General features: G+C 42.7%; 1 protein-coding gene across 2 annotated transcripts in view; it reads left to right on the plus strand.

The window, feature by feature from the left end:
• Positions 1 to 27,641, plus strand: part of LOC138300325 (solute carrier family 2, facilitated glucose transporter member 9-like) — a 322,183-nt gene that overhangs the window by 165,087 nt on the left and 129,455 nt on the right. For both annotated transcript variants that reach the window (XM_069239555.1, XM_069239554.1), the window contains exons 6-7: positions 937 to 1,069; positions 20,690 to 20,877. In XM_069239555.1, the coding sequence (XP_069095656.1) occupies positions 937 to 1,069; positions 20,690 to 20,877 (321 nt within the window). The remainder of the gene's footprint in view (positions 1 to 936; positions 1,070 to 20,689; positions 20,878 to 27,641) is intronic.

The raw sequence follows: 27,641 nt of genomic DNA on the forward strand, positions 1-27,641 counted from the left end.
TGTTTTCAAATTTTGGATACAAAGTGTATCGCTATTAACTTCTATAATTTACGGTTTTAAAGAGATACATATTTTAAGCTTGACTACCTACATTAATCTCTACTTCTAGGGGTAGTTACTTATTAAATTGTTTTCCCTAGTTGTGGCTGCTTTCTTACAATCACTTTGCAGCACTGGGAAGTAGATCGTAGTGGGTTCTGTCCTTGAATGTTCCCAGCAACCATGCTAGATGGTGCAAGATCGAACGTTTGAAGGGGGAAGTGAAGCTCATTTATGCCCCGAGTTGTTAGAGCGTTTAAATATGTTTCTGCTTTTTATTAATATGGGACCAGATGTACTAAACTATTTTATGTTTACAAAGGCTCTGATTTGCTAAATTGGAGTCTTTAAGACTGCAAAATATATTTTTGGTATCTACCAAACATAAATAGCGATTTAGTAACATACTACTGAATCGCTATTTGGGTTTGCGAGTACCTACCGAATCGCTGTTTGCAATGGGTGTGTTCAATGCATCCCTTCCAAAAAGGGATCACAATGGGATGGAGGGTTTGTGATCGAAATAGTCACAAAACATCAATATTTTTACCAACTACACAAGAGCAATCATTTCTGAACTATGATGACAATATTGTTGCTTTCCATATAAAATGTGAACTGAAATTTTAACAGTTCAATACTTATGTAATTCATGTGAAGTTTGTTTTCTGTACTGTGGTTTCACATGTCCATTATTCCCAACCAAATGTATTTAATATATATTTAGCTACAGTTTTAAATGACTAATTTTCCCTGTTTTATCATCCCCCTTTCTTCCTTTATATTATAATTAGATTAACCTTTTATTTTCCTCCGCATTCAAGACTGACAAAAATAGCTTCTCATCAAATAGTGCATCTTCAATGTAAATTTTCCTTTCGTTTGTTTGAATTTCAGGATGCAGATTGGCCCCTCTTCCTTTCTCTTGTGGTAGTACCCACTTTTATACAACTCTTGCTACTGCCTTGGTTCCCAGAAAGTCCTCGATATCTCCTGATTGAAAAGAATAATTTCCCTGCTGCTGTTTCTGGTGAGTGAGAAGTTTCCCTCTCTACATCATCTCCTTTGTTTGGGAAGAGGCTGCCATGCTTGTCATATTATTATGTACAAATCTTGCTTCAGGCAACTAAACTGACTTTTTGATCCTGAACCAAACTGTTGAGCACGAGCCATCTGGTAGGATAAGCCTAAGGCAGTGGTCTTCAAACATTTTTATGCCGTACCCCCCGGTGGGGGGAAAAAACATTGGTTGCCCCCCCTCCAAATTATTCACAATTATTCTAATAAATTGGCAATGTTTAAAATATGTCTGCACATATTTAAAGATTGCAATTAAGTTCTGTTACTGTTTTAAAAAGTTAATCAAACACATGCCAAATATACTATTGTGGTCCGGCAGGCCTTAGTAATGTGTATGTGGCCACGGTATGAATTGGCAGGGGTGGGGGGGTTTAGAAGAGTATTTGGTGTTCCCTCTATTTTGACACACATTCCCAGCTTGAATATAAAGGACAATACATGTTAGTGATGGCCCATTACAAAGCGTTTTTTCCAGCCTAAAACAAAGCCCTGTTGTCATCATAATGCTTATTTTGGCTACAGCCTGCCCCCTTACCCGTGGGATCATTTGGTCTCTCCCACTCCCACCCACTTGGTTTGAAGACCCCTGGTCTAAGGTGATCCCTGAACAGCACAAAGGGCTGTTGGCTAATGCATGAAGCACAATGGATGGTTGCATTATCTTTCTACTGGCATGTACTTCTGAGATGACTATATTTGAAGTCTTTGTCTTGCTCAAAGGGTGAGGAGATCTAATAGATACATGTACCCCACTGCTTTAATATAATACTCAAGTACACTGTATGAATAGAAGTGTTGAGTGCATTGATCGCTTAGTGGATGATAACATCATATAGAGAGTTTAAAATAAACCCCATCAGTTTTGTATACCACAGCAGTCACATATACAATATACATAGGTTCAATATAATCTTTTGTAACAAGATAAGTTGGCGTTTCAACCACAAACATATAATGGCCATAGTGATTTTGCCTTTGGCTTGAGACTTGTGATCATATTTGTTGGACTTTTGCTTATGCAGGGTCATCCCCAGTCTTTTTGCCTCCTGCCTCCTATTTTTTTCTGACCTGTCGCTGTTGGCTTTTGAACTCTGAGCACTTTCCCACTGCTAACCAGTGCTAAAGTGCATATGCTCTTTGTGTGAAATTGTATGTGATTGGTTTATCCATGATTGGCATATTTGATTTACTAGTAAGTCCCTAGTAAGGTGCACTAGAGGTGCCAGGGCCTGTAAATCAAATGCTACTAGTGGGCCTGCAGCACTGGTTGTGCCACCCACATAAGTAGCTCTGTAATCATGTCTCAGACCTGCCACTGCAATGTCTGTGTGTGTATTTTTACACTGTAAATTCGACTTGGCAAGTGTACCCACTTGCCAGGCCTAAACCTTCCCTTTTCTTACATGTAAGGCACCCCTAAGGTAGGCCCTAGGTAGCCCCAAGGGCAGGGTGCAGTGTATGGATAAGGTAGAACATATAGTAATGTGGTTTAGATGTCCTGACAATGAAATACTGCTAAATTCGTTTTTCACTGTTGCAAGGACTGTCTCTCTGATAGGATAATATGGGGGCTACCTTTAAATATGATTAAAGCGTAGATTCCCCTAGAGAGTAGATGGACATGTGGAGTTTGGGGTCCCTGAGCTCACAATTTAAAAATACATCTTTTAGTAAAGTTGATTTTAAGATTGTGCGTTTGAAAATGCCACTTTTAGAAAGTGAGCATTTTCTTGCTTAAACCATTCTGTGACTCTGCCTTGTTTGTGGATTCCCTGTCTGGGTCAGTTGACAGTTGGGTTGTTTTTCACCTCACACCAGACAGTGACACAAAGGGAGCTGGGGTGTAACCTGCATTTCCTGATTAGCCATCTCTGCTAGGAGGGAGGGGTGGAGTGGTCACTCTCATCTGAAAGGACTGTGCCTGCCTCTAACAATGCCGGCTCCAACCCCCTGGTGTGTGTCTGAGGCCTTGCCTGGGCAAGGCAGGATTTCACAAGTAGGTGTGAGTCCCCTTTGAAGAAAGGTGACTTCAAAGACTAAAATGGGTATAAGAAGGGCACCCAAATCTACAGACTTTAGAAACACTTCTGGAATCAAGAGGAACCTCTGCCTGGAGAAGAGCTGTTAGCTGAGGAGGAAGTGCTGCCCTGCCTGTGACTGTGCTTTGTGGAGCTTTCCTGCAGTGCTGCTTCTGCCAGAGTAAGAGGGCAAAGACTGGACTTTGTGTGCCTTCCATCTTGAGAAGAAATCTCTAAGGGCTTGATCTAGAGCTTGCCTCCTGTTGTTTGAAGTCTCAGGGACAGCAAAGACTTCTCTCTGCCAGCACCTGGAGCCTCTGGAGAGACTCCTACTCTGCCCTGTGGTGCCCATCCAGTCCTGGGACCCTGAAAGGAGAAGCTGGCAGCCTAAAGACAAGAAAATCCACGCACAGAGCGCCGTGCGGGGAAAAGATCGATGCGAATCCGATCGGCGGCTGAAAAACGACACGCCGCCAGCTCCGCGGCTGAGAAACGACGCTCGCAGGAAACGCGACCGAAGAATCGACGCACGGAGCAGGAGAAACGACGCGCAGCATCGCTGACGGAGGCTGGGAGATCGCAACCTGTGCGGCTGGATCGTCAACTCATCGTGCGGCTGGATTTTTGACTCGAGTACCGCCGTGCGGAGTTATTTTCGACGCACGCCCGCCCGTGTGGGGTTATTTTTGACGCACACCAGGTACATTTTCACTCTAGCAGCGCTAGTGTGTTTTTAAAACTACTTAAAGACTCTTTTTGATTTTTAATTAATAACTTGACTTGTGTATGGTGGATTTTTGTCGTTTTGGTCTTGTTTTGTTTAGATAAATATTTCCTATTTTTCTAAACCTGTGTTGTGTCATTTTGTAGTGTTTTCATTGAGTTACTGTGTGTGTTGGTACAAATACTTTATGCCTAGCACTCTGAGGTTAAGCCTACTGCTCTGCCAAGCTACCAAGGGGGTAAGCAGGGGTTAGCTGAGGGTGATTCTCTTTTACCCTGACTAGAGTGAGGGTCTTTGCTTGAACAGGGGGCAACCTGACTGTCAACCAAGGACCCCATTTCTAACAATATGCAATAAAAGCCATGCTATGATGCAGATCCCCATCATGGTAGAACTCAATTGGTTCCTCTTGCTGGCCCCCACTATCTTCAAAACCACATGCACCATTTATAGAGCCATCAAGACCAGAACCCTGGATTATCTTGCAGAGAAGCTCACCCTCCCTGATGTTTCTCAACACAACCACAGCCAAGACACCATCAGACTCCAGACTAAGAAATACAAGCAAACAAAAAAGGTAGCTGGTCTTTTCCATTGATGTATCCGGGATTAGGAACAACATCCCTGCATCAATCATACTGCCTCCATGCTGCTCGAATATAGGAAAGAGTTGAAGAACCACCTCTTTAATGAACACTCCTGATGTATTGATTGTCTACAACCAGGGAAACTCTCCTAAAGCTTGTTGACTCTATGATCATCTTTGACCTTGTTGAGCACTCTGCTCATGCTATAAGCATACCTTATAAATACATAGATAGCCCTTATCCATAAATGTGGGCTCATTACTTTTGTGAATGGTGACTGCAACTAGAATTTTCATCCCTTAGTCCTGAAGTTGATGAATCCAACGTCACAAGTTTAACATAGGAGTCAGAAATTAGGAAAGTTAATTCTGTAGCAGTATTTCTCTTGAACTTTGAAATTGCCTTGATGGAGAAATCTCACTAATATACTTGAGTAATGTCTACATTTGTACTGGCCACCAGTCACATCCCATAATTTTTTACATTTGTCTGCTGATGTTCTCCTATGTTTTTGAATTTCTACCTATCCTTAAATTAAACTATTTCCCAATATAATAACTACTCTGGTGCACCTAGTTACTACCCTCTCTGTCCCTTGATGCAGGGGAGACCACGAAAAGCTTTAATGTTGGTCTTTGTGGGAACACCCCTTTGGCACATGTGGACGCAGGATATGATTGGTGGCAGTGAATAGAATGTTTTTTCTGAGGGTGAGATGAAACTGCACCCTAGGATAGATGCCTAAATGCCCTGTGTCGCAATTCAGAGATCCTCCAGCATTTCCAAACATTTTGTCATGAGAGGTGATCTCAAACACAGAAATGATCATGAATGGGACTGTGAGTGGACGGGACAGTGACTGTGAGTGGACATCCCTCCTCCGTGCAGGGAAAATTCCAATGAAACAAATTCCAGCCTAATTGCCTAGTAGCAAACCGCTGAGCACTGCATATAATCTAATTGGAAGGGGGCTGCTGCCAAAAACTAGAGATATGTTCTTGATCCCATCTCAGCGCTTAAAACCTCACAAGAGAACTGACACAAATGTGGAGCTTTTAGTACCTGAATTAGTGTCAGACTATTTGTAGGAAGTTGGCTCTGTATTTACTATCTCAAAGTGAGAGATAGTGTGCACAGAGTCCAAGGGTTCCCGTTAGAGGTTGATAGTGGCAATAATAGATAATACTAATGCTCTATTTTGTGGTAGTGTGGTCGAGCAGTAGGCTTATCAGAGGGTAGTGTTAAGCATTTGTTGTACACACACGGGCAATAAATGAGAACACACACTCAAAGACTTAACTCCAGGCCAATAGTTTTTCTTTTTATATAGAAAAATATTATTTTCTTTATTTTAGAACCACAAGATTCAGAATTCAAGTAAGTACATAAATTGTGAGGTACTTGGCATAGGTAAATATGGAACTTTGAATTAAATCAGTAATGTACACAGTTTTGGCGTTAAAAGTGAACACAGTGCAAAAATCAACTGTTCCTGGGGGAGGTAAGTATTGGTTAGTTTTTCAGGTAAGGAAAGCACTTACAAGTTCAGTCTCCGGGGCATTGGCAACCCACTGTTGGGAGTTCAAGTCAACCTCAAAAACCCAGCACCAGCAACACAGGGCTGGTCAGGTGCAGAGGTCAAAGTAGGGCACAAATAGAATAGGTGCCTTTGGAGATCAGGGGTGCTCCGGTTCCAGTCCGCTAGCAGGTAAGTACCTGTGTCCTCGGGGAGCAGACCATGGGGTTTTGTAGATCACGGGGGTGGTCACAAACAGGGACACAAAATACACCCTCAGCGGCACAGGGGCAGCCAGGTGCAGTGTGCAAAGTAGGTGTTGGGTTTTAGGTTGAAATCAATGGAGAGACCAGGGGGTCACTCTGGTGATGCAGGCAGGGCACAGGGGGGCTTCTCGGGCCAGCCACCGACTGGGCAAGGGTGAGGGCTGCCTGATGGTCACTCCTGCACCGGTAGTTAGTTTCTCTCATGCCTGGGGGCTGCGGGTGCAGTGCTTCTTCCAGGTGTTGGGTTCTTTGTTACCGGGCAGTCAGTCAGGGGGAGCCTCTGGATGGTCTCTGCAGGTGTCACTGTGGGGGTGCAGGGAGGTCGTCTCAGGGTGTCCATGTTGTGGGAGTCGCCTGGGTGGTCCTCTCTGCAGTATTGGTTCTTCTAGATACGAGCCAGGGGCGTTGGGTGAAGAGTGTTGGGGACTCATGCTTCCAGAGTGAGGCTGGAGTCCCTTTAAAGATGGTTCCTTTGTTGCTGTTTGGACAGAGCCGCTGTCCACAGGGGTTTATTGGCCCTTTGGTTGCAGGGCAGGTCGCTGGTCACGCTGGATGTGTCGCTGTGCAGGTTCTTTGGGGCGATAGGGCTGGGGCCAAGTCAGTTGTCGTCTCTGCGGGGCTTTCAGGTCAGCAGTCCTTTTGTTGTAGGTCGTCAGGAATCTGTTTTCCTGGGTTCAGGGTCACCCCTAAGTACTCAATTATCTCCTCTGGACTTGCTGCCAAATGTTGTGGCTGTGTCCAGGTGGGGGGGGGGGGAAATCTCCACTAGTTGGAGTACCCTGGGGTGCTTTAATATCAGGCTTGAGCCTTTGAGGCTCACCGCCAGGTGTTAAAGTTCCTGCAGGGGGAGGGGTGAAGCACCTCCACCCAGTACAGGCTTTGTTCCTGGCCACAGAGTGACAAAGGCACTCACCCCATGTGGCCAGAAACCCGCATGGATGTGGTAGGCTGGCAGAAACTGGTCAGCCTAGCACTAGTAGTTGGACTGGTATACAGGGGGCATCTCTAAGGTGCCCTCTGTGTGCATTTCTCAATAAATCCCACACTGGCATCAGTGTGGATTTATTTTGCTGAGAAGTTTGATACCAAACTTCCCAGTATTCAGTGTAGCGATTATGGACCTGTGGAGTTCATGTTTGACAAACTCCAAGACCATATATTCTTTATGGCTACCCTGTACTTGCATTGTCTAATAATTGGCTTAGACATTGTAGGGGCATAGTGCTCATGGAACTATGACCGTACCTGTGGTATAGTGCACCCTGCCTTAGGGCTGTAAGGCCTGCTAGAGGGGTGACTTACCTATGCCGCAGGCAGTGGATTGCGGGCATGGAACTCTGAGGGGAGTGCCATGTCGACTTAGTCATTTTCTCCCCCCAGGACACACAAGCTGTGAGGCAGTGTGCATGTGCTGAGTGAGGGGTCCCCAGGGTAGCATAATACATGCTGCAGCCCTTAGAGACCTTCCCTGGCCACAGGGCCCTTGGTGCCATGGGTACCATTTACAAGGGACTTATCTGTGTGCCAGGGTTGTGCCAAATGTGGAGACCAAGGAACAGTTTAGGGAAAGAACACTGGTGCTGGGGCCTGGTTAGCATGGTCCCAGCACACTTTCAATCATAACTAGCAGCAACAAAAGGCAAAAAGTTAGGGGGTAACCATGCAAACAGAGGCATTTTCCTACACTATTTCTCCCCAACTTTGGAAGAAAGTTCCAAATCATTTTTGATGATGCAAACTCTGAGCTTTTGTGACCACATCAGTCTCAAAGCTCCCAACTCATGTAACTAAACTTACAATATGCAACTAAATAAATATCACAGATCTAGATGAATGTTACCAAACTTCCAACCTCCCCTTTCCCTAGTTAATGACTATTGTTAATAACACTTCTGGGTTTTTCAGATTGTGTTAGTTTTCCCAAATCAATGTTATGGGTTTGAATGGCTGTCCTGAGTCTGCCTGCCAGTATTGGTGCCATTACCTTGCAATGAAGAGAAGTCTATCCTGGGCTGACTTGGATAGGTTGGTGATGTGGGGGTTTGAGGGTCTGAATTTCTGAGTAAAGCCCTGGAACTTTCCTGGTGGGACCTGGGTAGGAGACCTCTTTGGTGGGTAAGAAGTGAGCATGTGAATTGGGTTACCTTCGATTGTACTTGACTATCATGAACGTTGAAAAGGTGCCACGTTTCCACCTCCTAAAGCTAAGAAAAATCCACTCCCTACTCACAACTGAACAAAGAGTTAGCATTATCTAAACCTACATTCTTGGCAAACTGACTTCGTCATTAGCTATGTGTGTATGTACTCACTATAAAAAAAAAATGCTAATGATTGTTTAAGGTTTTGGGGGAAGCAATAGCGGCTGCAACAGAAAACATAGTTTGGAAATTCACCAGTAACGTTACTGACGTGACCTTAACTCAAACCAGCTGTCAGAGGTTGAATGCATTTGTCAATAAAAAGGAGTTACTCTATGATTGAGTCTAAACGTTTGCGTAACTAAGTTAATTGAGGCGAAGATGGCATGTCCCTAATGCACAATCTCCTCTTGGAGTATTGTTATTTGGTGAAAGCCTGTCACTTTCCAGATATGATACATAGGTGTGCTTGTATGCTAATCAAGTACTGTCATACAGCATTATATAGTCCTTACATGGTTTTAGGTTCAGTGTTGTATAGTGTTACCGTACTTTCTTCCACTCTTGATGTGGTTCAGCCCACGTGGCAGCAGTATTTATATCGTCAGTGATGCCATTGATGATGTATTTGAGTATTTTATCTGTAAAGTATTGTGTGATTATTAACTGTATGAGAAGTTTCTGTAGCTTTAACTGGTGAATTACCAGAACTGTAAGATTTTTGTTTGTAAGGGCTCTTAGGAGCGATGGAAGAAAGGGTGTAGTCATGAGTGGGTGGTGTCAATGGGTAGGTGGAGAGTTGAAGTGGTTTCCCGTCCGATTTCAGTTTCAACACACTGGCCATATACAAGGGCGAAGGTGGAAATCTCTTCAGTTGCCTGCATTGGTCATTGCAACTCCTCCGAATGTGTTTATAACGGATTAGTATAATTTCGCATAACCCAGATGACCCTGGCACCTCAGCAGCTAGGATGAAGGGAGAAGACCCTCTGTCCCAGAAGGCCCCACCCCCTGTGATATACTTGTTGGTTGAGAGGTAGTTTCCCCTTTCATATGCCAAACGTTGGAGGGGTAACTCTTAAAAGTTTTAATTCTGATTCTTTGTCTTTACCATTCCTTCTTCTCCATTCCTTTCCTTCATTCTCCTCTTCCTGAATCTGAAAGCAGTAGTTTACTTTACTGTAAATCTACTTTTGATCCTTCCTGGTCGCTGAGCCCTTAAGTGACCTCCCAGCTGAATAATATGGCCTAAACATCACACTAAAAAACATACCCCTTCAACCCAAATCGACCATCCCATGCTTCTAAATTGAAAGCCTTAAGTCAGCTGAGCTAGTAGCCTTCATTATGACATGGTGGCTTTTACGAAGACTTTGGTGGCATTTACTTCTAGACGTGTCTTTGGGTACAGCTAAATTACAACATAGTTAATATTGTGTGTGCAGATTACTACTGATGGGAAGAAAATACTTTGCGGGATAAGTATACTTATTGGCATTCATAAAAATGTCAACCTTTGCTCCCACATCCTGTGGGGCAGAATCGTAAAGAGCAGCACGTTTGGCATGACCGTTTTGCACAATGCAGTTCTGTCCGGGCATTTTATCTGAATAAACCGAACCTGCATCTAGCATGGTGCACACATGCTATTTAAATGCAATTCTAATTTGAAAACCCATAGAAGTGCAGCTTATTAAAAAATTGTTTAGATTGGTACTTTTTTAATGCGGTCATAAAATAAAACTTTTTTGTTAATTACGTTTGCCCAACCGTTTCTCGTTGGCTATTTTTGGCTAAGTTATGAACGAAACCAGTAGTAAAACATTACCCGCCCCCCCTCTCCCCCCACCCCACACACACGCACACACAATTCAAAGCTTTTGCTTCTCACCCTGATATTTAAATATGTGAATGGAACACGGAGTAAACTCTCGCGTGTCGTAGTGTTTTCTGTATTGTCACATACGTCCTTTCACTGATAATTCTGTCCCTTGTATTGTGGCTGGAAAAATCAAGCTGCTTGCCAGTATCACAAGAAGCAATCAATACAAGCAAAGAACATTTTTGAAATTTCAGGTGGCTTGTAGCTCTACTTGTTGTGATCGATGCCTATATTACCATCATTTCAGTGGCAAGGTTACGTAGGTGCTGGTGTATCACCAGTGTGTGTGTTTTCTTCAATACTGAAAAAATGGATAGGCCTCCAATTTACGTCGAGATTCATGTGTAGAATTCCAGTGACAGATAAACGCGTAGCCTCCTGTCCCGGCTATGCCACAGGAATCCCTCTTGAGGCCTAGGGACAGAAGGGAAGCCTTAATAAAAGCAGTAGATCTTCTCGAGTCAGTCAGAGCAATCTGGCCCGGACGTGATGCAGCGGAATCAGCGGATTCACCTTCCTCCAGTCTGAGTGAGGCCTGCATGGAAGGGTTTATCCAGTGATGAGAAATACTTTTTAATGAATTAGTATTTTATCAATTTAATGACCTACATGAGCTATAAAAGGAAGCTGATCTGAACTTATTTGATTGCTTCATAAACTTATAAAATTAAGATATACTTCTCAAAGATCAAGCAGTGGCGAGGACAGGGTTTTTGCATTATTTTTTTATTTTGGGTTCGTCTATAGCTTGCATGTGTGGTGAAGAGGGTATATTTTGTTTTCGCGCTTGAACCATCTACTTCCGCTGTCAAGCCCTTCTAATCTTTGCTTTGTTTTACTTCGCTCCCCTCTAAAAACAGTTTATACATTACACAAAATCATGTTCTGTCTGCTGTTACCATAGTTGAGGTGTTTCTAAAGCAATGTGTGAAACGTACAGCGTTTCCTAATAGAAATGGCTAAACAAGTAAAGGCATGTTGTAAATAAAATATTCAGAGATACTTATGGAGATGTTCAAAAACTAAGTTTTAGGAAGACACGTTTACCATAGGTACGGTTTAGAATCGCTCGTAGCACTTACTTTCGATGCGGTGAGATTCTTGTAAGCTAGTACGTGACAGTTTGATCGCTTATTACGTAATGCTTTAAGATTTATCGACATATCATGGGGTCAAAAATCGGTGTCTCTACATGGAGTTAAAGTAATGTGGGAAGGCGGGGTGCGAAGCTATGGCATCCGAAGGGACCCATCACGAGACCTAGCATCAGGGCAAGTGAAGCCAGACGGAAAAGTCCTCACTTAAAAAATAAATAAAACTTTTTTCTGTCTCTAACAGCAAAAAAATGTATACTGAAGCAGATGTGTAATTGTTCTCCATGTCTCCTTCACGCGGTCCCTCCTCGCTCCCCCTGCACCCTCCGCTTAACTCTGAACATTTTCATTAAATTCCGAAGTGGAAGCTGAGCGCCACTATCTTGTCAGTGGTGAGCTCCCCTGACGGACCCGGCATTATCCGCTGACGCGCTCCGGCTCCCTCGGAGCCCGGGAGCGCGGCGCGAGATGAATGGGCGGTTTCCCCAACAGTCTTGTCCTTCACCTAGATTACCTCCTCCGGGGGAAGGAGCCGAGCCTTGCCTCCGCTCGGCGCCGGCGCTCTCCCGCCTCTCCTCCTTTCTCGGTGGGCTGTCTACGTGTTGGATTGCCGGGTGCTCGCAGAGCAATGATCATTTGATATCGAGACACCAGTGCTGTCCATTACAATAACTCACAGTCAACAGCCTGCGAGGGAGGCGGGCGCGCTAACCTCCATCTCACACTGAGCAACCCTATCACGGGGGCAGCTTCACGTGTGACAGCCAGACGACCGACCGGGTGCCGACTTAAGCCCAATGACGGGGACATGTGACTTCACTCATGTACTGTCACGTTCTTTAAGTGCTTCCAGACCTTCACTCGTGGGGTCGGCAAATTCTATTCATTCAATGAGTAGCAGAGGTCATGTGTCGAGCACTGACGCAATTTGCATTGTTGCTATACCTGAAAAAAAGCGTAGAGCAGAAAATCTGCACTCTGCAGAACCATCCATCGTTAAACTGCTATTTTGCAAACTAATTTGTAGGCTACGGCCTTTAAAACGTTTACGCCCTGATCAGAATAGTGATAAGTGGCTTTATTTTTAGACCCTCTTCTCCATACCTTTATAGCTTTCCCATTTCTATTGGAGAATTTTTGGGCATTATATTTTTATTTGGAATATTTCTGTAGCCTAGACCTTAGTCGCAAGGGCAAATACCACTGTACAGATAACATAAGTATTGCAAAATCATTAAAGAAAGAGTCAGAAAGGAGAAAAGACAACTAAGAGGGAAATCTAATGTGAAGAGGTGCGCTGGGGTCGCAGGACTGGTTGTGTGTGGATGCTTACCAGGTATTCAAGCTAAGGAGCGTGGTTGTGTACCAGGGGTATGGGTGGTGGAGGCAGTGACTGCTGCATTCCATACAGGTAGTGAAGCACCATCCGAAATCTGAGGAAGTGAAATCTCTTCTGAGAAGCCTAGGAAAACGTAGACCCAATCAATAGAATATATGCAATTATTAAAGGGAAATGTGTGTATATATTTTGATGGAGGGGACTGTTTATGGTATCTTCAGCGCAATTTAATAAAAGTCTGGGGAATAGGCTGGGCTTCAGAAACCAGCTACATACAAGTGATGTCCAGTAGCGTGGATACTAAAAGACTAATTTGTGTTTGTTAATCGAAACCGTAGGTATGCCTTCTTGTCCTAATAAACTTTAGCACCACCAGGAGTTTCAGACCAAGACTTCGGCTTACATTATGGTACAGAATAAGCGTATTCTCTACAGAGAAAAGAGCTAAGTGCATAGAAGTCTTTAGATGCAATGCAAAGTGCCTCTCGAGATTAAGACTTCAGACTGAGGTGTATAAAAGAAAGAAACGACAGGAGACCTTTGTATATGTTCACCCAAGATCCAGAACAACATCCCTGTATCCATCAGGACCTCCCCAACGGTGCTCCAATTTAGCGAAAAATTGAAGACTCACCTTTTTTAACAACTGGTTTATTGTTTTTTTGTTGGAAAAAAAATTTCACCTTTATCATTGTAGCATTGACAAATCTTAGTTACAGCCCTCATATTAGACAATGATCAATTCGCCATACAAAGCTGACATATTATGAAGTTGAACATATGCAAAGCATAGACCACAACAACATAAAATGTAATATTTTTGGAATGCAAAAACCAAAATAGCAACGAAAACAGAAAGGCAAAAAATAAAGTTAGAAGGGTGCAAAGTATCCATTATATTAGTGTACATATCTGACAAGTACGACTCCTCTGATCTGGCATATTAAATGATATGTACACTATCCATCGTATTCCTGGCAGTATCTCACCAGTTAGTACAAGAAAAATAATCACCGTTATCTCGTTTCATCAAGAAAAAGGCAGTTCAGACCTCTGGGGAACTGCGTTCACACAGTTGTGATCTAGTTAGGACTGGCATATGGCCAAGATCATCAGTAGTTCAGTCCTGGTGATTAATATATGTACTGAGCGGTACCCATATTTTCTCAAATTTCGAAACTCTAATCTAGTCTAGTATTATAGAGGTAAATTTTTCCACAGCATACATAGACCAAACTTTTCTCAATCCATACTCCGATTGGTGAGGTGTCTGGAGGGTCTTCAGAACTGAACTATAGTAAAACGGGTCACTATTAATAGGTGGGAGATCAGTTCCCACTCAAGGTGGAAAATAGGTACCCCCCTGTGTCTCCCTGTAATGTAGGTAGGCAGTCCGTAGACATAAACTAATAATATATTTTAATTGTAGCAGTTACCACCCTCAAAGGTCCAAATCAGGCGGCATCCCTACCACATATGAATCATTGTACCTTTTCCTTTTTTTCATCTCCAGCCTTCTGGGGAGGTGCCAAACATTGCTCACAAGCAGGAAGGAGTCAATTACCAACGTATGATAAGTTATATCTATTGTCTTTGTATTGTGTGCAGATTAACGCTGTAGCCACTCTCTCCGAAAAATGGCACCAGGAAGTGTCATCTATTTCCTGACTGTTTGGTAACCCACTAGACACCATTGGGAGGTTTAGCAATGGTAGAAGTGTTCACCAAGCATTGACAGATTCGATTAATCCCTTTTCTGGTATCATGGTCAGGAGGGATTCTATCAGTTTTGGATCATGCTGTGAAGTCTGCCAGCAATTCTCCAATTTTAACCGGTGGACCAATTGTGCATATCAAAGTGTTTTTGCGCAGTGTTGGGCACACCAAGACCAATTCATCCAACATACTGACCTGCCCTTGGTCAATTCTGTCCTTCAGTTTGTCATTAGTGTATGGAACCCAAGAGCGAAAGCCCCCATCCAAGACGCCTGGAGGGAAATTAGGATTATTTAGCACAGGAGGAAAAGGCCGCCTCTAGTTGCACCCGCAGTCTAGGGCTGGATGATATATCATAACCCTCTGTAAAGATACCATTTATCTTTCCAAACCAAGATATTTCTAACCAGAATTCTTAGTGAATTGTTCTGTTTCATGTTCTACATTAGATCGCCCACCATCCTTGAATGAGGGATGTCACATTTTTCTCTAATGTGCACAGTTCGTCTTTGAGGATTGATATGTTTTGCAAACAGAGCATACACAGAGAGGTGTCCCCAAAGGTACATAGGGCTTTTGATCTCTTACGCCATCTAATAGGGGACCCAATGTACCAGACGCTCTGTATTTCATATGAAATCGATCTAATGTAGGGTCCAGAATACCATTAAAATGTCCCCTCTCTGGAAGTATGGCACCTTCTGTCAATTAAACCAATAATTAAAAGATCTGTATAAAATTGTGATTTCTATTCGATGGGACCATATATCCATGCCAAGGTAATTAAGGTATGCTCTAGATGACCGCTAAACACCAGATGTCGGCCCTGCTTATCCATATGGGTAGAGATGGTATGAAACCACAGCCCCTTCTGGAATAAAATGGCCAACCCCCCCCCCAGGTCTCTGTGGTGCCAGGGAATGATACTGCAGAGGTTATAGTGGGGAGTAGTCTATCTTCCCACCTTAGATAAATTTTTTGCAGAAGGGCTATAGCTATTTTCTTAAAGTTTAACTATCTCAACATTTTACATTTAAGTGGAGAATTTAGCCATGCTTGTTAAGTGTCGGAACATTTATCAGCAGCATGCAGAAAGTGTGTGTAGTGCCATACGAGGATTGTGCATATATACATCATGGATACTACTGATATTCTGTTTCAGCTAGTGTCCGAAAGTAATCAATAACAATACACTGATGCTAAGTACCTCACTACGCTGCTATTGTAATGGATATATTGGGAAATAATTAAGCATTCACCTTTAGATATCGGATCATTGTAGGTAATAGTGAGAAAACTTGAAAGAGCAAACATCACAACAAGAAATAGAATGGAAGTTCAAAATTAGAGGGGTAACAACTAAGCATATCCTCCAGTCCGGTCAATCCTGCCCAACATGAGTGACTAATAAATGAAAAAGAAGCTCCATCTAGTGAAGGTATTAAATTAATAGCTGTGTTGAGGGGAATCGTGGAAAGAGGGAGGACTGCAATTATCGCCTGCATTAGATGAGCTATAGTGTTAGCCTCTTAGTCCAAGATATCAGTCTAATTTTCTGATTCCAGCAATCTTCCCCGTGGTCAGTCTTCCTCCGAATGGCCACTGGGAAATAAATCCTTTTGGTTATGTTGGCATCTTTCAGATCTCTACTGCTATGGAATTCCTTGAATTCTTCATAGTTTTTCCTTAACCACTGTCTGCTCCAGGTCCTCCTGGGTGACAGTTTGTGGGTATGTGCCATTGCAAGAACACTTTGGCTAACAGGTAAACTGTATAATGTATTTTGTGGAAGAAGAGCTGCCGGAAAGGAAACCCCCAGCGATATGGTATTTTTTTTGTTCTCTCTGATAGGTTGTGATGAATATAAATTCCTTATTCTTGGATGGGGTATAAGAGGAAACGTCTTGGAATATCAAAATGTCATTTCCCACAAAGTGTATCCTGTCCATTTTTCGAGAAGAAAGAATCATCTGTTCTTTTTGCTGAAATAAATGTATGCATGTGAGAACATCTGGTGTCTAATTCCTCCTCTTTTGGAATGCAAAAAAAATGCCATGTGTTCTATCGCAAACAATTTCATTCTCTTCAGGGGCTCCCAGTATCTTACAAAAAAGCTTATGTATATGTGGGGAGAGATTTGCGACAGGGATAGCTGGTATGTAGGTAATTCCATCTAGAGCGGTTCTCCCCATCATCCTCAGAAGGACAATCTCTCCAAGGCTGCAACTCTCTCAAACAGGATGTCATATTTCTGATTGATTGCATTCAATAGCCGCACTCTCAAATAGTTAAATTCGATCTTCCAGTTTTATGTACGTGATATTCTAGTTTTGATGGACTTGTTAATATCCTGTTTTGTGGTAGCTATTCCTTTACAGAATTCTTGCATTAAAGATTGAAAATCAGTCTTCAAGATTGGAGCTTACATTCCCTGAGGTTTAAGAAGGGGACCATCCCTTGGCAACTGCTCCAAAATGGTTTTCTTGTTTTGCTTTTGATACAGAATAGCATCTTTTATTGATGGTCCCTTGGCTGACTTTGTTTTTGTGGATATCATAGCCTAGTAACGTTAGTGGACTTGATGAGAGGGTGTATGGGCAACAATTAATGTGTAGCCAAGCAGTCGAAGGAGGGATTTCAGCGCCCAAGTGCAGTTACATTAGAACTCCCAAGGCCTAAGGGCTGAGTTAGCATCATGAGCCAGTGCCCCCTAGGTGCAAGCTGTATATAGCCCCCAGTGTTTGAGCCCATTCATTGTGAGAACCTGATGGCCATCCACAGATACAAACAGGCACAATCAAGCAACTGCCGCCCTCATGCAACAAGCGTCTGTGTGCTAAATAGTTTGTTTCTCACCTCCATAGTTGTGGGAGCTCCTCGGCGTAGACACTTTATTTGGTACCCCATGGCAGTTCCACAATACTCAGGGCTGCAGGGTGGGGGGGGGAAGATGCATGAGTGGTGTCCTCTACCTCGTCAAGCCTACAGTGGACCCACCATTCTCTACGCTTCCTGGTATCTGCAAGGCACAGTCAAACAGTGAGATCCTCCATGAAGCAGGCATCTGTGAGGGCCCCTGAGTGGAGCAAGTCGGAGCACTCACCTCCTCAGTTGCGGGTGACCCTGGTACTGGACGCTTTGTCTGGAGCTCTGCTGCAGTTGCTTGGTATTCCGAGCCGTTGCGGGAAAAAGGAGTGCAAGCAGAGCTCCACCACCACCCATCCTTGGCCCCTCTTCCCGCCTTCCTGCCTGGGATAATCAATGTACTATCAGCATTGGTCCTCTGAGTCGGACACAGTTGTCAAAATCTGCCATCAACGACCGGCCACAGCTGGATCCCTCTTCTGTGCCGTGCCATTGGCCATCTTGATAGCTGCTGTGCTAGAGTTCCGTGGCTCTGATCATGGGCTCATCTGGACCATCATGGCAGCAATTTCCCTCACCAAAAGTTTCCTGGCAGCTTCTCAGAAGGGTCCACCTTAAAATGTGGTCATTTCTTTGGGAGTCCCATATTTGTCGGGTATTTGCTGAGCCATGCCTCAAAGCTTAGCTAGCGCACTTGTTCTTCAGTCCCTGCCCTGGCCACTGCCCCAAAGACCCATTTTTTAAGAGCACTACATACAATGCATTAACAATCCCCAACCAGTCCTCCTCTCCTTTTACTTGTTGACTTCAATTTTTTGTTTTTTAAATGTGCAGTGCTCTGCTTCCTTTTTATAAGCTTTGGGTTATACAAATATTGTATACAATAGGGCCATGACTAAACAGGTGTGCTTCCACATACCTGGCTGCCACATGCAATGGGTTGTTACATTCTGGAGAGACTGTAATGAATGATGCACACCCTCACTGATTCCCAGATCCTATTGTAGTATAGTTTTTTAATGCTACAGCCGAGGTAGAACACTTTTTGTGAAGAGGCCAGAACAGTATCCCTTCCGGAGTTAGCACAACTACAAGTTTCCTTGTGTCTCCAGACCCTGAAGTCTTTGGTCCTCAAATTCCAGAAGTGATAGTTTGTGGCTGGGACATACTAGTGACGCTATGGGCAGGTACTGCACCGGTCCCCCTTACCCACATACTGCGGCATGAAGGAGCAGGAACAGATACCACCAGCTGGAATTATATTGGCTATGTCCTCCACGTCTGAGAGAAAAGCCCCCCAAACGTACATTAACACCTGCTCCAAGTGGATGGTAGGAGTGCAGATTTGTGACCATTATTTCTTCTGGAAGGGGCAAAAGCCTGCACAATTGGAGCAAGTATTCCCCGGTCTGCATGTTATTCTCCATTCTGATGGTCAAAAAGACAAAGCTATGCTTCATTCCATACGGAAAATCCCCTCCTGATAGCATTTGGTCCCAAATCATCTCCAGGCCTCATCCTGAAAAAAAATAGGCAGGGGCGTAGCATAGTCAGTAAGATTGGGGGTGGGGGGGGGTGTGAGCTTAAAATGTTCTGACAATCAGGCTGGCATGTCATGTTTAAATACGTTATATGACAAGCAGAGTGCATGGGAGGGGCCTAAGGGTGAGTAAAGCGAGAGAGGAATGAGGATCAGTAAGGGTACTGAGTGAAGGAAAACCAAATATTTTGTAAAATTACCAATATTTTTGACAGCTTTAAAAACTGAGTGTGTGTTGTCTAAATGTATGTAAACATTCCTAGTGAAATCTGGGAGACATCTCATACCCGACTAAGCATCTGTACCCAACTGTTTATCAGAAAATTCATTTATTAGGGGGGTTGAAGCACCCCACAAACCCCCTGAAGCCATGCCCCTGGCAATAGGCAGCTACGCCTGAACAAATACAGCAATGCACATTTGAAACTTTAATCAGGTGTGTTCAGTGGTTTTGGGAAGTTGGAATGACCCAAATTCCCAATCCACCCTAGAGTGCGACTGACAGTCAGTCATCAGTTGAACTGACCCCTGACATTTCAGAAAGGTACCTTTAAACTAATCAAAATAGAATAGATGCCTTTCCCGGAAACGCCTAACATAATTTATTGAAGTACAGCTCTAGCAGGGTGTTGGTGCAGATGTTTATGTGCCTACTGTAATGAAAATACTTGAGGTTCTATGGTGCATTTGCTGGAATCACTTTACAATGTTTCAGTCTTTATACAGTGGGAAAGTTCCCTGCTTCTTATTTTTGCAGTGTGCTCTCTTTAGTAATACTATGTTCTTGCCCTTGCTCTCTCGTAAAGTAAGGCAACATAAGATCCTCCTCCTCTTTTCTTGAGTTTGTTGGGAGCGCTGTGAAAACATACCTGCAGGAAAATATTGTCCATGATGCTTTCTACATATTGACTCCATCCAACCCGCATTGACCCCCCCCCCCACTTTTCACCTTGCTGGATCAGACAGGCCAGTGGCCATCAACTCCTGCTAACCTACTGGTCATCAAGCACAAAGACTAGGGCTTGGTGTGGTTCTTTTTCCCAACTGTGAAAGTCCCATGAGTGTCAAATGCAGACCTGCCAACTTAGCCAAAAATCGCAGTGTGAGGAGGGGATGTGGCCTTGGAGGAGCCTGGGTCTCGTGTCAAGAAGCACCTAAGAGGCACTTTTGCCCCCACCCCAGCCACAAACCCCCTAAAAAAAAAAAAAAAAAAAAACCTTGCTGAGGCTGCTGCCAATGCTCTGGGGTGTTTTCACACCCACTGATGGACATCAGCAGAAACAGTGTTAACTGTTAACAGTGGATTTCTGTTCATTTTCCCTGCCACCATATGATATCGGCTTCTCACTACGTGACTTTGTGATGGAAGCCAATATCGTGTATCACACAGTGGCACTGTGTGATTTGGCAGGTTTGCAAATAGTTCATATAGTTTCCAAGATTAACAACGTAATGGGCAAAATTATAACTTCCCACATTCCTATTTTAGGCAAAGGGTATATTCTTCATCCTCAATACACTTATAAAGCAGTTGATAGATATTAGGTGTTTGTAAGACACAAGCTGATTTCTGGTCTCTGTTCCCTTTGGTACCTATGCTGTTGTGCTTGTGCAGGTTTAGGTTTTTGTTCAGCAATGCATAGTTGTTTTTTGTTCAGCTATGCCGCAGACATACCTAGATGAAAATTGATTGCAAGCATGTCCTACATAATGCATGCATCTTGATTCATTTGCTTTCTAAGCCTCTGGCTACTCCCAGCAGGTACAGCTGATATACTGGGTTAGCCAAAGATTTAATCACATGCACTGGTACATTGAATTATGCTGATAGATTGTACTGAATGAATATCCAATTTATTTCAATTTCTCTTCTTTTCTATAGCTTTAAGGATGTTTCTGGGGAAACATGATGTTGATGACATTGTAGCTGAGATGAAGGAGGAGCAAAATTCTCTAACTTCTGTGGAATCTGTAACAGTTCACCAGCTATTATGGGACCGGACCGTGCGATGGCAACTTATTTCTGTTGTGGTGATTAATATGGGGATGCAGCTTTCCGGTATTGATGCTGTAAGTTTCATATGTGGTGGTTTAACAGTGGGAAATATTTTAATAAACGGTCTTGGCACTATTTTCCTGCGTATTTTGCTTGACGTAGGTTTTTTTGCTTATGTATGTTTAGCTTCTATACTGTATTAACTAGAAAAGTTTTCAGTTTCTATCAATATTTTTGAAAATACTTGCAGTGAGCAAAAAGTGAGGGCACGATTTAAAAAAAGTCTGATACATACTCCTACTGACCTATGACTACCTTTTAAGTAAAGTTCCAACTACTTTTAATTTCACCAATAATTCTAGAATTACTTGTTGAAAGCCACAAACACTTGCAGCATTCCAAGAGTAGAAGTGGGATGAGGCTACACTGCCTCGCATCACAGTTCGTCCCTTTGCACTGTGGTTAATGCAGTACAAAGTTTGCACTTACTTGAATATTTGCTGAAGGTTTCCACCAGAGTTGGTGCAGGTAGTGCTGTACATCTCTAGACATGTTTCTGGATTGTATCCCTCATCAGTAGAGCTCAAAAAACAAATTTCACCCGGGGTTGCTGAGAATGCTGCCACAGTCCTCTCAGGTCACGGTACTTCTCACTGACGCACAGGTACATCTCCTAAAGCTCGTCACCTTGTTGGCTCAAGAGAGCCTTTTAAGCAGAAGGCAAGTGGGAGCACAGTGGCTCATATCACAACACAGTGTGCCCCTTTGCATTTTGGTTAATGCAGTGCAAAGTTTGTGCTTACTTAAATAATTAGCTGTAGTTTTTCACCACAGATGGTACTGATAGCGCTGCACATCTCTAGACACAAGTGTGTCTGGATTTTATCCCTCATCAGTAGAGATCAAAAAACGAATTTCTTCAGGGGTTGCGGAGGATGCTGGCGACAGTCCTTCCAGGTCTCAGTACCTCTTACTAGCGCCCAGGTGCAACGCCAAGAGTACTCCAGTGCATAAATATTTTTACTTTGCAAAACGTTTTTCCTCTGCAAAAAAATGCCTTTCCCTGTAGCAAAGTCAACCCTCCCACCCACAACAGCCTCAAATATATCAAGGGTGGTCATTCCTCTTCCCATCCTGGAAGCTCATTTATTCCTGACCTCAGTATCCATAAATCCCGAACCGTGTAGAATGCACCCTGCCAAAGTGGGAATTTCCTCAAACTCACAAGTTTGTGGGTGTTCACCTACTTTCCCTGGGACTCCTGCCCTGAACCCCTACTCTCAGCTAGTCTAGTTGATTTATTCATTACCTCTCCTGCACGTTTAAATGTTAGTAGATCCATTAGCGAACATACATTTACATTTTGTAAATACCAAATGTAAATGTATAGTCCTACGTCAAGCCATTTTTTATTCTAAATTCAACTTTGGTACCTTAATGTGATAGAGGGTATAGCCTAAAGTTATTTATCTGTCCTAAATGTTGCAGAACACTAACATTGAGAAAAACCCTAACAGTGTAAGGGGATGGATGGAAAACGGCAATCAGTAAAATTTCCCAAACTCCTTACCAAAGTCTACGAAAAAATGGGTTGCATGAGTTCTCAATGTGTAGTGAATGTTCTCAGTCGGTTTCATTTTGCTTAAATTAAGCATTATTGCTCTTGGTTAGCACCCTTTCCAGAGGGCGTTTGAAACAGTTAAGATGCCCTACTATTACATTCCCGAAACAAAAAGTTCATCACGAGACAAATGGCAATTACCTTCAGCTCATCAACAAACTGGGTAGAGTTGAACTACTATTTATAGAGCTTGGCCATAAAAAAACTGTGGCATGACGCACTAAATAAAATAACTTTATTAATACAGTCCGTATTATCATATCATACTGTGGATTAGAGTTCTTGTACTAAGACTGAAAGGGTAGAAATATTGAAGGCTGTAATTAGAATTCAACAACATTGTTCTAGAATAGGCCTGCTGGATAGCATGCATGTGACCTGTTTTTATAAGTTACACCAAAAGGAGGAAAGAGATACGCTTTATAGTGAATTCACTCTGTTCCCAATTTTACAAATCATTGGATAAAAGGAAGTGAACATACCCAGAGTGATATCTACTGACTAGTATTTACCCAGACAATTCTCTCTTTTTTCTTTTTTAAAAGGGCTTCTACCCACTGTAATTATATTTAGTGACCGGCATCCTAAAGTGTTCACCGAGATACAGAAAGGTATTTAGGTGGGCTCTCAAACTTGAAAATTCATGGAAGCTCTTGTTTTCTAAAGGAACCTATATTTAACTGTGCCTGTCTGTTCCTAGACACCTATGTGATGTTGGCATCCATTCCCTGGATATGGGTGCAGAAGCTATTGATCCACTGTTGCTCTCTCTGAGTAGTCTTTCAGGGTTCCTTATTTTCTCATCTAACTGTTCAAGCACCACCCACTTCAAGTCTTCTGTAGAATGACCATTTGTGATGTGGTTGGTCATTTGATTGGTCTTTCTTTTAAACCATAAGATACAGATAAGGAAACATCAGAGCAACTTAACATTCCTGCAGTTCATCCTTATATACCTAAGTTTACAAGGGCATGTGACCATACAGATCACAAATGAGGAATTGCAATTTGTGTGTTTACGTGGTGTCCAGTGACAGATTATTTCTTTTAAGGTCCACTTCTAGGGATTTTATATGGGCAGTTAATTTGTACCCACTACCATTGCCACACAGGTAGTAACCAGCTATCACAGGGAAGCCCCATAGTGTAGCCATCATGACAGTGTTAGTTTCCAATCCTCTCTCTGTAAAGTGTACCAAAACATTTTTCAGGCTTATTCCCCACTTGAGAGAACATGGGTTTTGCAAAAGACAGCAATCCTGTAAAAAGTAGATGCCAATTCCTTTGAATGATTTTTCTTCACATGGTTTGATCCTATATTGGATGTTACACAAATTGCCAGAATCTCCTTATTTTCCCTTCTTGTAGTCTCGAACATTGTGCATCTATTTAGATTCCCCCCTCCCTTCTGAGATTTATATATGATGTTCTCCAGATATTCTCTTGCTCACACTTTATTAGTAAGATCATCTGCTTTTCTTTTGAAATCCCCCCTCCCCACCTTACTGCATTTCCTACGTAATCCCAATAACTGCCAATAAGGAGATTCTCTCAGTCTTTTAGTGTGGAAGCTGTCAAATTGTAATAAGTTGTTTTTAGCAGTGGGTGTAATATGTGTGTCTGTGCACAAACCTCCTGATCCGGGAAAGGTTTTCAAATCCAGGAAGGTGAGCTCTTTGTTACGGATTGTGTGAATATTATTCTGATTTTTGAAATTCACCCAGCCATAGGAGGGATAATGCAGGAGATGGAGTCTTGTTTACCTTCCCAGATGAGAAGGACGTGGTCTATATATCTCCTCCATACTATGATGTTTTGTCTGAAAGGATTGGATTTATTCAGGATGAATTTCATCTCGAAGTTGTGAACATATAAACCTGCTATGCCAATGGCAAAGGCACTTCCCATTAATGTAGCATGGGTCTGTTGAAATAAAATGCCTTCAAATTGAAAAAAAGTTTCTGGTAAGTGCAAGTCTTGCGCTTTCCAGTATGAAATGTCAGGGTGTTATGTATGTCTAGGTCTCCTGAAAGAGGAAGTCTTGAAGCGCTTGCAGCATGTCTTCCTGTAGTAGAGTCATGTACAGACTCTCGATATCGAGTCCTACCAACAGTTTAGGATCTGGATCAAATTCTTCTTTTTAACACAATTAAAAGATCCTTGGAGTCTTTCAAGTATATCAGAGTTTTTTGGACAGTGGATTTAAGGAAAGAGACCCAGACTTGTGATAACATTTCTTGATCCTATATCTGATGCCACTTGGCAGCCTGACAGGTGCAGCTTGTATTACTTTTACACATATATATATTTTTTGTTATTTTTATTCCCATATATCTACTTGAATTATGTTTCCAACAGAAAGGAGGCCTATCCTTCAATCCCCACCATTCTCTTCATCCCCAGTTTCTTACATCTCCTGTGGTTTTCATGCTGCCTTTTCACTTTGTGACTTCTTCATCTTCATTTTCTCTATGCTCAATTGTTGTCTAATTTTCTGCATATTTTTGGATAGTCATGGTCCCAGAGTGTTTTTTGTGCTGGTTGTCCATCTGCTTCTGTGAACTCTTGTTGCTGGGACGCGGTCGGTCGAGTAGGTGCAATAACCTACGAACTAACATCGAATCATTGTTAGTTCCAGTTACTGACTAGCGATCTCTAGGAGCTTTATCCTAAAATCGGGGATGGGCGACCTATTTTTGACATAGCAAGCATCGACGTAAGTGACTGCTTTATTTATCTGTCCCAAATAGGGCGTATATTTTTGTATATTTTTCTTTTGGAGAAGTCTTTATTTTTTCGGTCCTGATGAAGCGTCAATGGACCCGAGTGGGCCAATGGACGCGAAACATGTAGACCCAGTGTCAAGAGGAACCACAATAGGTTTGTTCCCCTTACCCTAATTACTGAGAGCACGTGAACATTACACTCACGCATTGTCCCTCTCCTTGTTTTTAATTTTGGTCTCCATCTAATTTATTCTGATTAAAATACATGATCATTGTTCTAGGATGGATAACCAATTTTACTTTCGTCTCTCCATAATTGCATGAGCATTTGAAATCAACTACTCATTACATATCCGCAGTACGGTTAAGAGCTCCCGTTTGGGAGCCCGTTAGGCATTGCAATACCGGCCTAACGAGGAGTGTTCCCAATGATGAAACCAGACATCCAATGTGATGCTTGAGGGTTCTCGCTCCTGGCTAATAGAGTTCTTCCCTACTCTAATTTGGAACAGTGTACTACTTTATTTATTACTTCAGTAGGGAGATTGTACACTGGACCATAAAAAAACTCCCGGTCCCTCCTTCTATGATTGTCATTGTCTACAATAGTAAGTAATGTCTTCACCTCAGTTAATGATTTCAGCTTGTATTTTTCCTTTACTCTTCCAACCCGATTTGGAATGGGTGCCCCCATTTATATGTCACCTTACCTTTACAAAAAAAAAAAATCTGCAACTGCTTTAAAGTCTATTCAATTTTGTAGCTTAATTGAATAGGTCATGAAAGAAGACTATTTTGCACCCTTCAAATTGAAAATCTCTTTGCCCATTTGCAGCATCCAGTATGTTTTCTTTCTCTTTATAAGGATGGATTTCGGTGATCATCTGGTGGACCTGTACCTCATGGGCCTGGTGCAAACGTTTGTGTGTACCTTTTATCACCATGTTTTGTGATCTAATAAGAGCCTTGAGTAATTGTTGGACATGGCTTACTATATCTTGCCATCTCCTCAAATAGTCGTTAGTAGTCCATGCAGCCTTATGTTACCTCTTCCTAAACATTCCTCAAGATCATCCAGCTTATCTTCGAGTTATATATTTTGTTTGATCAGGAATACCTATCTTGTTTCAAGAATTTATGTTTGCAGGATATCTTGTCTTTTCTAGCTGTTGTACACTTTCCCCTAAGTCGTCGATGTCCCCTTTGCCTTCCCTTAGTGCTGTACATAAATATTTGGAAGATCCAAACTTAGGCCATTGACCAGCTGTGCTGAGAACTCTCTCATGACTTCGTGTGCTTTGAGAGTCCCCTCTATTTTTCAAGACCAAGATCTGCAATTGCATGTTGATTTATTATTATTATTATTATTATTTTTATTCCCTCCGTGGAGTAATTTTTTTGGTGGTGCATATAAACAGGTCTATCAGTTTTATCCTACCCTTCCTTGCCGTGAACATCTTTTAGTCTGTTCTGTGTTGTCTGGGGTTTCACGTTTCATTCAGCCCAGTGTAACATACTTTTTTTGTCTATGGGATGGCAAAGTGGACTGTATGCAAAGGCTCAAATCTTTTGTCCACAAGCTGCTACCTGCCAATGCTATGCATGTTTCAGTCTCACTCGGCCTTGTAAGTATGTCTCCTACTTCTGTGTGGATTCTCAGAGTTGTTTTCCCAGGAGATCTAGGACTAAGATTCTATGTGCCCGCTGTTCTATCTTTAAATGCCCCTCAATTTCTTTGCACCCATCACACCTGAATGAAAGACAATCTAATGTGTATCAGCAGGCTGACAATTCCCCTTAGTCATTCTTGGTACTTGATTTTTCTTATGATTGATGGAGCTAGAGGAGAGTTTCATATGGGTCCTACCATTCCTTCCAATGTATTGTACTACTTTTATGTCTTACCGCAACAAGATTAGATGCCAAGCGCTGGTATTTTTTTTTTTTTTTGGCATATCTAGACCTCTGCTGTGCTATCAAGGGATGGCTTTCTGGCAGGGGTGGCTGACTCCACTTTCTCCTTCTGGTAGAATTGTGTTTAGACTTCCTTACAGCTGTTTTTAAAACCTCAGCATGGTCCATGGACTGGTGACAGAGTCGGTATCTTAGGTCATAGTTTGAGATTTACTCAGCCACTGCTCCACTTTTGGGGGGCATGCAGGTTACTTTCAAGATGTCAATCCATGATAGTAGGACAGCTCCATTGCACCATCTGACAGATGTCAGCAGCTGCTTCAGTTTACCAGCAGGATTCACAGGTTCACTGAAAATATGCATTTACAGAGAGCTTTGATCTTTCTGTGGTGTGGCTCCTAATGAGTCATAGCTCCTATTATAGCTTCCCGGCAGTAGTGCTCGGAATGCGCCAGGTCCCCAGAACACCCCCTTTGTCATTTCCTGAGTTGCTCCCAGTTCATGATTGTTTTCAGTGGTGCCGGTCCACTGGTGACCTTAGGAACATATCTTCTGTTGGAGGCAGAAACTCTTTGTA

Source organism: Pleurodeles waltl, chromosome 6 (genome assembly GCF_031143425.1).
Source record: "Pleurodeles waltl isolate 20211129_DDA chromosome 6, aPleWal1.hap1.20221129, whole genome shotgun sequence".
Classification (NCBI taxonomy): domain Eukaryota; kingdom Metazoa; phylum Chordata; class Amphibia; order Caudata; family Salamandridae; genus Pleurodeles; species Pleurodeles waltl.